The 12,938-nt window shown below is 38.4% G+C and overlaps 1 protein-coding gene across 1 annotated transcript in view; it reads right to left on the reverse strand.

Annotated features, from left to right (window-relative positions):
* The window catches only part of PWWP3A (PWWP domain containing 3A, DNA repair factor), a 68,479-nt gene that overhangs the window by 37,951 nt on the left and 17,590 nt on the right, over positions 1-12,938 (reverse strand). The window contains exons 5-7 of the mRNA XM_068130702.2: positions 12,458-12,555; positions 1,510-1,570; positions 900-969 (exon numbers count right to left, since the gene is read on the reverse strand). Of these exons, the coding sequence (XP_067986803.2) occupies positions 900-969; positions 1,510-1,570; positions 12,458-12,555 (229 nt within the window). The remainder of the gene's footprint in view (positions 1-899; positions 970-1,509; positions 1,571-12,457; positions 12,556-12,938) is intronic.

A 12,938-nucleotide genomic window follows, 5' to 3' on the forward strand; every position in this document is an offset into this window, starting at 1 on the left:
TTAGGATTTTGATGAGAATTATGAACCTGACACGAATGCGGAAGTGGACAGATGACGGCAATACGCGGGTTTGATAATATCCCAATACAACCGTCATTAAATCGTAATGTTAAATCGTTAAACGTTAATCGTGTTAATCGTTTTGTTAAAGTATCAATTGATGATTGGAATTGAGTGAATACAATTACGATTTTGAATTTGTAATCATGTTTACCCAACCGTACAGAACTTCACAACAAACAAACAAACAAACAACAACATGCATTTTAAGGCCATTTCCCCTGCTAGAGCGGGGCTTAGCCTTGCGGTCCCCATGACAATCTTCTCCATTTGTACGGAACTTCACATCACAATGTACGGAACATGACAATCGTACGGAACTTCACATCAGGATTTAAATATTTGTTTATGTCACGAATGTTGTTTAAAGTTTATTTTTTATATTAATGCTATTTAATTTGTGATTAGTGTTATGCTGTTTGGAATGAAAAAAGATATTGAGTTCAAGTGAATGACAAAATGCCTTGACGGTTTTACGTGCTAAGTGTGATATTCGCGGATCGCCATATGCAGATTCGCCATTGACTGGGTATAGAACAAACGTACCCGTTTGTTTGCGAACAGGTACGTTTTTCATGGACGTCCTTCACAAACTTGCTGTCCATGTCTGACGTGTGACTGAAGGTGCTACAGGAATGCGGAATTTATTGGTTTCATGCTTTAGCATTCGCCGTTTCTGCATTGTCCGTTTGCTTCTGGCCTCCCACCCGTGCGTAGCACGGGTACCTCACTATTTATTATAATGATAATAATTAAGTAAAGTTGAACGTGAATTAAAAAGGAAAAAGGCCTTGTTTTTTTCTCACACATACACTTTGTTTGCTTTAAAGACAAATCACCTTGGTTGTAAAAGTTGTTCGCCAATTCTATGAACAGCTTCACATCAGGATCATAGTTTGTCGCCACCACCTGGATAAAGAGAAGAGGGAAAGGGGAAGGATTGGAGAGTCATTTGCTCGTGAATCCAATTTGCATGTAGGAACACAACTACTATGTTTAACCATTTTTAAATTGCCACCCTTTAATTTACATACTGAAAATATGTTAAGACTTTCACTTGGATTTCGCACGAGCGATGGAAAGTTAAAAGTGCCCCAGTTAATGGAGGCGAGTGAAAAAGTACACAGGGCATTGTGAAAGGCATCCCGAGCACTCGTTAATGGAGCTGTCATTTAGGTACACAAGAAACAACTGGGCCTTGGAGGTTGCCGTCAGGCATTCCATCCTCCTTTGGGGCAGGAAATGAAAGGATAGCCCTTAGAATAATTACGAATTTGAATGGGGCTTCTATCAGCTGAGCCTCCAAGGTGTTTATCCAACCACCTTTCATATCAGGGAATGAAAACATGGTTGTCACCTGCCAAGGGAGAACACAAAAGCAGACAATCCAAGCTTTAAACGTAAGGTCTTTACTCTGCCAGCACCCCAATGCCATCAGTGTTTACTCACAATAAGTTCTTTCATTTCAGGGCAATTAAAAGCCTTCACTTTATCCCACTGTACCCGGAAACTGGAAGAAAAAGAAAAAAAAAGAGAAAAAAATTGCATTTAGGAATACTCTGAGGTTAGCAATGTAGGATCAGCAAAAAATATAAATAAATAAATATTAAACTATCATTAAAACAGGTCAAAGTGAACCAAGAAAAACAGGTTTCCCCATCACTTAACAGATTTCGTAAAACACAACTCATTGCAATGTTAAAAAACTAGAACAGCACTCTTCAACGTCGAGACGTCAACCAATGTGCCTCTGCCCATATTATTACATCATTATACATACTTGAACCAAGTTAAGTTTGACTTGGATCCTTTCAGCCATTAAGTTATCATGGTAAAGAAAACACATCATGGACTGATGGAAGCACAGACAGACAGCCAGCCATGCAGATGCACAAAAACATAATACCTCAGGCGACTGTCGGCGGAGTCATAAAAAATATTTTAAAATCAAATTACATTCATGTTTCCTGTATCATACAGTCTTAACTCATGTATCCTCCCATCATTTACGAGATATTCCTCTACTCATTGTTACGTGCTCCTCCCCGACCCCCTGGTCGCGGTGTACCTCCGAGTCCCGAGAGGAGTCACGGCAGAAAAATGTGTTATTCTGTGTCAAAAATCAATGGTGAAACCACACCAATTGTTACTAACAAACAAATATTGTATTAAAAATCACACAAGAATAACAGTACAACAATGATAGCAATCAAAAGTACAATCAACATATATCTTATGATGGTACCATCAGCTAATATCAGGTAACTCACTGTGCTCCAAGTGAGTGAAAAAAGAACATTCCCCAATGTCACTATATTCCCGTCTTCGAGCTCAAGTTGATCCCCTCCAGCGATCGTCAGAAAGATGTAGAATCCAAACCCGAATCCAGTTCAGATGACAGGCCCAGTCACGCCGCCAAAACTGCACAAAGGCGTACGCGGCCAAAGGGGCAGAAAAGGGTCACGCGGCCAACAGCTGCGAAAAGGCGCACTCACGGCGACTGGGAAATTCACCCCCTCGGGTATGAATGTTTTACCGCTCCAAATCGGCGAACCTCAGGTTTGTCTTCAAAATTTGCGTTGCACACATACATCCCAGATGAACGTCTGAATGGTGAAAACGGCTGACGCGAAGCAAAGACCTTTCGCGATGAGCAAAGCGCGCGAGTCAAAATGGCCGATGGCTCGTACTTGAGACGTAATGACAACGATGATTCCTCGGACTCCAACGCCAAACCTGACACGCAGGTTGATCAGTCACAGCGATAACAACCCTATCACAGGAATCCCTTTCCAGGAAACCCAAAGTTCACTCGTGACTCTTTCTCGACAACGTTCGCTCAGGACGAAGAAACGACTCGCTTCTTCTCCGACTTCACTCGCTCCGCATCTTTTTTCCTCTTTTTCCTCTTCGTCATCTAGTTCCCGATCCGGTTTCCTGTTTCTTTTAACATTAACTTTTGAAACTATAAATATCTATTCCCTTTAAATGACAACAATAATAATACATGGAATCGGAAATATTTACAGTGGATGCAAACCACCACAACGGAAGTGACGAATCCGTAACATCATATTCTGTCGACTGGCAACAAGTTTTGCATTTACAATATCATGTTTAACCCCATACCAAATGCTTATAAATATAATGCAGTCATGCTAAACATGGGTCTTCCTTGAAGCAATGAACCTTCTTTATTCTCTCTCTTCCCACTACACAATCTCCTCAGAACCTCGATTTGAAAAGTTTTGCCCAAAACCTTGCCATAACCGAATGAAAATATTTTCACGGAGCCCTGCCGATACAAAGATGGGAACAGTATTTGGATGGAACAGGAGCCATAAGAAATGTGACAACTATAACAGCTGAAACATTCTGACCTGGGTGGGGTGGCGGGGGGACAAAGGTTACATTACAAGAACAAGTTAAATTGTAATGGAGCCCAGATCTGGTGAGATCACATGATCACTTTGTGGTTTTACATTAAATGGCAAAAAATAATAATAAGAATACCGAGAAAGAGCAATCAGAGATTGCAGACCCTCGCCAGGATGCGTTTTCAGTGGTTTTTAAAGGCTTTTGTGTTAAAAACAAATGGCGGCCGAACCACGTGACCGATGGTCATCATTTTTTTCCCTCCACCAATTTATCCCTAGATGATGCTCAAGAAAATTCATCTTGATCGGATGAAGTTTTGTACTTGTCGAATTATGACATCATAATGGAGGCACCTATGACATCATCATTAACATATTTTATTCCCCATGGAGAGGTCTTTACAATGAACAATGTCTCAATTTTTTCTATGCAGCGCTTTCGGATATAGACGTGCAAAGTTTTTCGGTTTTTCCAAGATAGCACCCATACCACGTGACCTATGACGCCGTAATTATCATTCAAAAATTATACAGGTGGAGTTGCACCTGTGGTGAAAATTTCCTGTCAATCGGACCAACGGATGCAGAGAAAATCATATTTATTCTGTGCGGACAAACAAAGACAAACAGACTCAAATGCAATACCCTCTCGTCAGGCGAGGGTAATAATCTATAAAATAATAAAAGGCACTTACACGAGCCTCGATCTTGTATAAAAAAAAAAAAGGCAGTGTTTGTGTGTGTCAATGTGTGTCAATGTGTGTCTCCTTCATAACTCCAAAGCCATGAAACCTACCAGCCCAAAACTGCATGCCGACTAATGGAACTCCAAAGGAGTTTCTAAAAGAAAGAAAACTGGGTGTTTGGGTAAATTTAAACACCCCTTGTGAAGCTAATTTAGGCGGTGCTAATCATAAAAAATAAGCCATACCAAAATGGCGGCGCACCATCTTGGTCAGCCCTCTGTTACATAGCTGGGTTCGTACGCTGCCATTTTGTTTGGCCTGCTCAAAAATGCTTTGCCTTGGAAAACTCCACAACGGGTTCTTAACAAAAAAATAGCTCAATTTTTTTTTCCCACTTTCCTCATTCATATCATCGAATGCCTGATCTTCGTACCTACAAATCGCTGTATACATTGCTTTTGTTGGTGCTATAGTTTACAAATTAGGAGCTGAGACCGTTATTATGCATTATATGATAGGATTTTCCACGATGACCTCTCACGGACAAATTAAAGTATATAATCGAGGAACTCATGGACTAAATAATTGTCGAAACCTGGAGTGAAATCTGAAAAAGTTAAGAAATTAGCGATGTTTTCGGTTTTGTGGTTGTGTCATTACCAATCAGCTTGCTATTGCTTGCCAAGCCAGTCGTTCCTTATCAACCATTTCATTGGAGTGCTTGTGCGAATGCTTAAGTCACTTGGTGAGCACTCGACAAGCTGATTGGGTGTTAGTTTGCAAGCCATGGCAATACACGACAAAATTACCCACACTGTCACTCTGCAAAACATACCCAAAAAAATATAGATCGATGTACAAAGATCCAGCCCCACCCACCTGTTTTGGACCCACAATGTCATGCGTAGTGATGGGCGTAATTGCTTAAAAGTAATCGATTACTTTGATTACTGTTAATAATGGTGGAGTAATCAGTTACTTCATGAGTAGTCGGTTACTTGGATGAGTCGATGGTCGCCGATGTCCTCGTGATCGACAGATTCCAAATTCCATTAAATTGTTATAAAAGCTATTAAATTGTTTTATTTCGATTTATTTTAGATTTAGCGAGTTAAATTGTTTTTAATTTATGTTCTCGCTGCATTGTACACCGAGTTCACTCGCATTTCGTATCTATGCTTTCATTGCTGACACCGTTTCTCTTTTTCTATCTTTGCTTTCATTGCTGACACCGTTTCTCTTTTTCTATTTTTCTCATTCTGGCACCAAATCTGTTTCTATTTTCTATTCAACAGATTAAAGAGAGCAATGGCAGTAGAGGAAAAATGTTGTTCCTGGACCACCCCTATTTCTCCATTCACTTACATGTAAATTTTACTCTCACCCTCACTTTTCTTCATTTCCCCTTAACACCTCTATTCCTGCCCCCATTGGTCCTATGGACCTTTTACTCTTACTATCAATGATCAATGTTTTCTAGTAGACCACTCAAACAACGATCCTACAAATATTTGTTTATGCGTAGGAAATAATTTAATTATCTTACCACTTCCATCACCATCTAATATATTAACAAAAAAGATGTTTGAGTCTGGTTCTTTATCAAGATATTTTAACTGAGCGAAGATAAAATGATAAACCTCCCTCAATGTTCTTGTTTGAGCACCTCCAGTGCCATACACCATTTTAAAATTAAAGTATATATTTTCCTGTCAACCATCAAAGTTTTCCGTCCACTCAAAAATATTTCCATCTTTTTCACCCAACTCGTCTTTCACCCATCTCGTCACCCATCTTTCAATTCCATTTTTCACCCGGTATTTAAATTAATTCTCTTATTTGTTTTGTGAACTTTTTTTACCAGTTGCCTTTTCAATAAGTCTTATTTGATATTTTCACATTCGTTATGTTTACCATTTATATACCAAGGTTGATTACACCTCCACTCTTTAGTCTGGTTGATACTTGGTTCTATCATTTATATATATTATATATTCATAAAAAAGGTGGCGGTAGCACCTTAAAATCCCTAACCCCGTTATCTTATCACTTATATATATCTTATCACTTATATATATCTTATCACTTATATATATATCTTATCACTTATAACCATAAGGGAGACTATCAATTCCATTTTCTAAAATAAACCTCATCAAAAGCCCCCAATGCTTTCTTATTCACCTATTCTGAATATAATTGATGTTTATAATTTCTTATTGAATTAATATTTCTAAACTCTTCTTTCTTTGTTGTTAAACAATTATAATAATTTTCAAAGTTTATTGTTTCTTTAATAACATTTTTCTTTACACCTTTTAACTTCTTATCAGTCTTTTCAACGTTATTCACAATGTATTTATAATTCACAATGTATTTTATATAATGTATATATATATATATATATATATATATATATATATATATATATATATATATATATATATAGATATATATATATATATATATAACTGTGAGAAATACATAGTAGAAACTCCACAGTACAAGCAGGGCGTCTCATTTGTATTAAATAAATAATCGGGAGATTGAATAAGACGCGGACGTAGCTTCCGGGCGGTCGATCTTTAATTCTCGACAAGCTTTCGACGAAACAAAGGTCTTCTTCTTAGTCATCCCCAAGTTCAGCGGAAGGTCTTCAGTCAAGGTCTATTTACTCTTTCTGGAACTGAGTATTAGAAATCAACAAATCAGCTCCATCAGCAAACTCCAAAATCCTTTCACCTTCTCCATTTCTCACACCATATCCGTAACCCCCATGAACTCCCTCAAAACCATCCATACTCCTTCCCACATGTCCATTTAGGTCTCCTCCTACCACAACAACAACCTCATCTTTCACATTTTCCAACAGCTTCTCTACCGCACACCAGAACTTGTCCTCTTCATCGCTCCGACCAACCTGCGGAGCATATACCGAAATGACGTTCACCAAAAGCTTTCTAATCATCATTTTCACCATCATCAACCTTTCACTCACTCTCGTCACTCACCACACTGTCTACAAACTCCTCAGAAAACAGGACACCAACACCATTCACGCCCTCCAGGCACCCTTGCCACACAAACTTGTATTTCTGTCCCTGCCTACCCTTCACCATTCTCACACCACTTCCCTTCCATCTCGTCTCCTGCACACAACATATGTCCACTCTTCTTCTGACCAATACTTCCACCACTTCTCCTGATCTCCCTGTCATTGTCCCTACATTCCATGTCCCAAACTTCAGAAACCAATCTCCACGTGGGGCATCAGACGTTTTGTCGTCATAAATGGCGTGATTTCCACCCTTGCTTCGATCGGGTTCCCCAACTTGAGTTTTGACGAGAGGGAGTGGGTTCCCCCACGGGGTACTTCGGGCTGTACCCTGCCCATTTGTAGTTGTAATTGTCATGGTTCTCTTTTTGAGGCAATGTTTTTGTGGCCGGATGCCCTTCCTGACGCCAACCCTCTTAGTCGCCTCTTACGACACGCGAGGATACGGTGTACCTATGCTGGACTGGGGTACACACCGGGGACATTTGGGTAACCGGACAGTAATGGGAATTGGACACAAGAGAAACAGGAGACGGCTGGACTGGTGGCTGACTGAATCTCACTCCTTTCCGAACATTTTCTCGTACTTCTTTGTCCGAAATTCCTGGAACTATCCTTCCCCTCTCCCCAAACTGCTCAGTTGTCCATTCCCCAATAGTCTCTTTCCCCTCCTCTGATGTTCTCTCTCTTATTGAAACATATTGTCCCTCTCTTTGGATCTTTCACGAGATCTTAAGACATCGAGACATCACTTTGGATCTTTGTTTAGCTCTTTCACGAGCCTCGATTCAGTATACAGAAAAAAGAAAAAAGAAAAAAAAAAGCAGAAGCCTTAGACCTCAATCCCACAAATTCACTCATAACATTTCCTCCTAATTCATCCTTGAACTTTCCAATCACCTTTTTATTTTTTGAAGAGAACAACTCACTCTCTGGACTGTAATTACTAGTATCATAGATATTAATGTCCTTTTTCATGTCTGAATAAACATAGTCAGTATTAATTTTCAAAATAAAACTATCTGTATCCATATAAAGTAGATTAACATCATTTTGATATTTCTTCCTTAAGTTATTGTAAAAGTAATCATACATTAATGACTTTGATAAATCAAGAATTTATGTTCCAATATAAATAGGTTTGTCCATTTCAATACTCTCTTTAATCAAATGGATCGCACAAAAGTTCTCAGTAAAGACCTCAGCTCTAGTAAAACTCGGTCTATTAATTAATTTTGATGCTTGTTTCCAAGATGTTGATAGTCTGATATTTTGTCTGTCTGACTGTTGATAGTCTGATAGTTTTTTTTTTTGTGTGTATACTGAATCGAGGCTCGTGAAAGAGCTAACATTTACTTCACAAACAAATCAACCAGACAAACAAAATATATAAAAAGAGGGAGCAGAAAACAAGATGGGGAGAGAAGGGGAAGCACACAAACACAGCTCTTATAAAACTCAGTCAATTAATTAATTTTGATGCTTGTTCCCAAGATGTTGCTAGTCTGATATTTTGTCTTTTCCTCACATTCTCCAGTCCACATTATTCATCAATTTATAAAAGTCTTTCTCAAAATCTGTTTTTGATTCTGTTCTTCTTTGTGTATTAAAATCAATGTACTCCTTTAGCCTACGACTTTGATTGAACTTTAGAACCCTATGGATCTTCTCTACTCTTAGACATTTTGATAAATATTGTCGCAAATTTCTTTGGTGTAGAACATAATTTTTCTTGTTATATAATGTAGTAAGTAATTTTTCTGTTGATTCACCTTTTATATCAAACGATTGTTGATAATCACTCAACCATTCTTTCTTTGGACTTTCTTTCTCAAAAGCCAATGGAAGATCTTTATGTTTATTATGAAGTTATTCGGGATATTTAAAATCGACCTCAAAATAATAACCGACCTTTGAATCATCCAATTCTTTTTGTGTAGAGATACATAAATCTTGTAAAACCTTTTTGTAGGCTTTTTCCTTTACCCATCTAAGTTTTCCATAAGGAAGAGCCTGAGACATTGCCCAGCCATACAGGTTGTTCGCATCATAGTACATCAAGTAAGAACTCTCTTTCATTGAATCATAATTCGGAAGATATTTGTTATTTGCCTTTGCGTATCTGCTCGAGCAGACTTGTGAAATTCCACCTCTTTTTGCCTTTTCAATAATCAAAAGCATATCGACATCAGTTATCAAATCCAAATCTTGTTTTGTCATTTTCAACATCGCACTCCAAGCCAATCCAGGCGCTGTGTAATAGTGAACAGGATCTAATCCATATCCAGCTTGACAAACAGATCTAAAAACCTCAAACACATCAGCCAATAAAAGCACATCAGTTTTGAGATACAAATCATGATACTCACCAAGATTCTTGATGTTATATTTTTCCCAAACATTTTGTGCGTGTACATAATCTTTATCAGATATATGACTGTTGTTTAATTTGTTATAGAAATTTTCTTTTGAAGGAAGTTGTGTTTCATTGAATCTCTCAAATGAGTCCATATACAGTAGTCAAAAGGGTAAATTCCCTTTTGTGTTAGTAAATCTTTGTCTGAAAAATACTCCGAAAGACAAGGGAACTCTTTTAGATTTTGAACCAAGTTAGCCAATGGACTTGCCATGAATTTAAATGTATCCAAAAATCTGATATGAGTTACAGAAGATGTATGAATTGTTTTTGTGAATAAAATGTATTTCTGATCCGTGTTAGGAATTGCTGAAATGTCTCCAGATATCTTTGAAAGTTCATTAATAAATAGATGCGTATCATAATGAGCGTTGTTATGAAGAAAGACAGGAATGAAAGAGGGGAGTTTATAATTAATATTACAACTTCGATGAGCCGGACCTCCATATTTACCAGTGAGAGGACAATGATCTCTAACCTTTAGACCTTCACCAATTTTCTCCTCACAAATATGACAGACATTGGTTTTTCTAAATTCCATTTTCTCTTCACTCGTCAAGGACATTGGTTTATTGGTTTCTCTCATTATCTTCGTTAATCGAACAGTGTTTTTCTAGTCGTTTCACAAACTCCTCTGGGGCATTTGAGCCTCTATACTCCTCTAACTTGTTATATTCATTACCAACGGATGATTTGATATAATAACAAAAACCACAAGGAGTATGTTTTTGATATTTATTTGTGTATGATTCTTTTGGATCTGGAGAAGCAGTATCTATTTTTTCTAGAATACTTTCAAAATCAGCATATATTACAAACGGATGTTTGATCGTTTTCTTTTCATCTTTGAATGAGATCTTTGAGCCTTTTTTAGGCATGTTGATTACCGTTGATTTATGTTCACCACAATAATTTGAATGTTTATCTAATCTTTCTTGTGTATGGAAGAAGTTAAGACAACACATCTTGTCTACCGCTCTCCTTATTATATACTTTGTGTGTCTATTTGATTTTTTGTGTGATAAATGTCAGCTCTTTCACGAGCCTCGATCCTGTATACAAAAAAAAACCCCAAAAAACCACACATGACCAAACCATCTAAACCTGTTTCTTTTCACAGCATCCATCACAGGCTGACTCTCTAAACACCGCCATTTTTATTTTCTATGCCGTTCATGCCGAACATTAGTGATGGGCGTAATTGATTAAAAGTAATCGATTACTGTTAAGAATGGTGGAGTAATCGGTTACTTCATGAGTAGTCGGTTACTTGGATGAGTCGATGGTCGCCGATGTCCTCGTGATCGACAGATGCCAAATTCTATTAAATTATTATAAAAGCTATTAAATTGTTTTATTTCGATTTATTTTAGATTTAGCTAGTTAAATTGTTATTAATTTTATGTTCTCGCTGCATTGTACACCGAGTTCACTCGCATTTCGTATCTTTGCTTTCATTGCTGACACCGTTTCAGCAAGAAAGCCAAGGCATCTGCAAGTCACCGCACCCAATTCACCGAGGCGACAGTGGAAACAGATTCCTATATGAAAGTGAAGCTCATTGGGATGAAAGAAAATCCCCTCGCATGGTGGAAAGAACACGCCGCTGGATACCCTCTGTTGGCAAAGAAAATATCTCTGCGCACCAGCAACATCTGTGCCGTCGGAGCGACTTTATTCCAAAGCCGGAGAGTTGATTTCAGAGAAGAGAAATCGCCTCAAAGACAAGCATGTCAACATGTATTTGTTCGCTAACAAGAACTTGTAAAGTCATGTTCCTATATTGTACATGTCGATAAAAACTTGCTGCAAATAAATCGATTTCGTCTTCATTTTCATTTTTTGCATTGCGATTGTAACAATGATTTGAAAAATAAACTTGAAAAGACACCACCCTCCCCAAAAAAAAAAACTCAACTCAAAGATTACAATAAATAACTAGTCCCCGTCTCTAACAACAAACAGCAACCCGTCTCAAACCCTCCCCCCCCCCACCAAAAAAAAACTGAGTGACAAAAATCAGACCAAATAGTCGATTACTCTTGATTACTCCTTGCAAAAGGAGCAAAATTGCAAAATTCATTCATATTCATTCACTCCTTGCAAAAGTAATCAGTAATCGCGATTACAAAGAATCGATGGTATCGCCCACCACTGGTCATGTGTTGCCTCGGGCGGTATCCCACCCATTGAAAATCTTGTGCAGTTTTTGTTTTATACGACGTTTCCATTTTTGTGAGACCTGATTTAATTATACCACCAATCACTTCGACATAGATAGAAACATATAAAGAGTAAACAAAGTGTTTTTCATCCGTTTTGTTGGAGTGCTTGCTTGAGTGCTTAAGCCGCTTGATGAATGCTCTACCAGTGTCATTCTCTACAAGCTTCCATGGTGATAGCGTGGCTCGGCTCTCTGTGGGGACATCCCCAGAGTTAGGAATGAAAAATAAATTAGAAAAATTAGAACGAGTAGAGTGGTGGGACAAGTCAATCGAGTTAAATTGAAAAATGTTTTCAGTGCCTACAAAGCAATGAATCCCCACACCACAGCAGGATGGCCAAGAGGTAAGCACACTCGCTTTAAGCTGTCTACCCTGGGTACTATTCCAGATCCAGCTATAAACTATCATCCCGGCGTTTCAGAGGCAGGGTGATTCACCAATGTGTGTGCCATCCCTCAGATGGATGCTAAACTTCGCATCTGCTAGAATTTCTCTACTCAACTCCACTCTACTCTACTCTACTATCAACAAAGTGATGGGTGGTATTTGCTAGTCCAAAATAAAATAAAACCTGCTTCAAAAGTACTTTCAAAAGTCAGGCAATCAAAGTATCAAGACCATAACTCCACCTGCTCTACCTGTACATCTTCTTCTTGCAATCACGCATATCCTTGCTGAGGAATACCACAACCGCAGTCTTCTTTTTCTTTCCATTGCTGGGAGGCAGCTGCTTCACCTGAAGCACACACCACATTGTATACGGTTAGAAATTGCAAATCAATCAAAGGTTTAATGACACTTAAACCCACGACTACATGATCATCTTGAGACCATATACAAAACAACAGACAAAGCCTTCAAAATCATCACAGGGTCTGAAAACCGAAAAACCCTAAATACACTTGCAATACAACAAGTAACAACAAACAGGCATTTTAAGGCCAGTTTCCCTGCTAGAGTGGAGGTTAGCCTTGCGGTCCCCATGACAATCTTCTCCATTTTGCCGTATTTTCTGCATCTCCCCTCGTTAACCCCCTTGCCCGCATTTCTTCTTCCACCACCTTTAGCCAAGTCTTTCTCGGTCTTCCCCGTCCTCTACTTCCTTATAGGCCATGGGCC

Source organism: Myxine glutinosa, chromosome 11 (assembly GCF_964187855.1).
Source record: "Myxine glutinosa chromosome 11, kmMyxGlut1.1, whole genome shotgun sequence".
NCBI lineage: Eukaryota > Metazoa > Chordata > Myxini > Myxiniformes > Myxinidae > Myxine > Myxine glutinosa.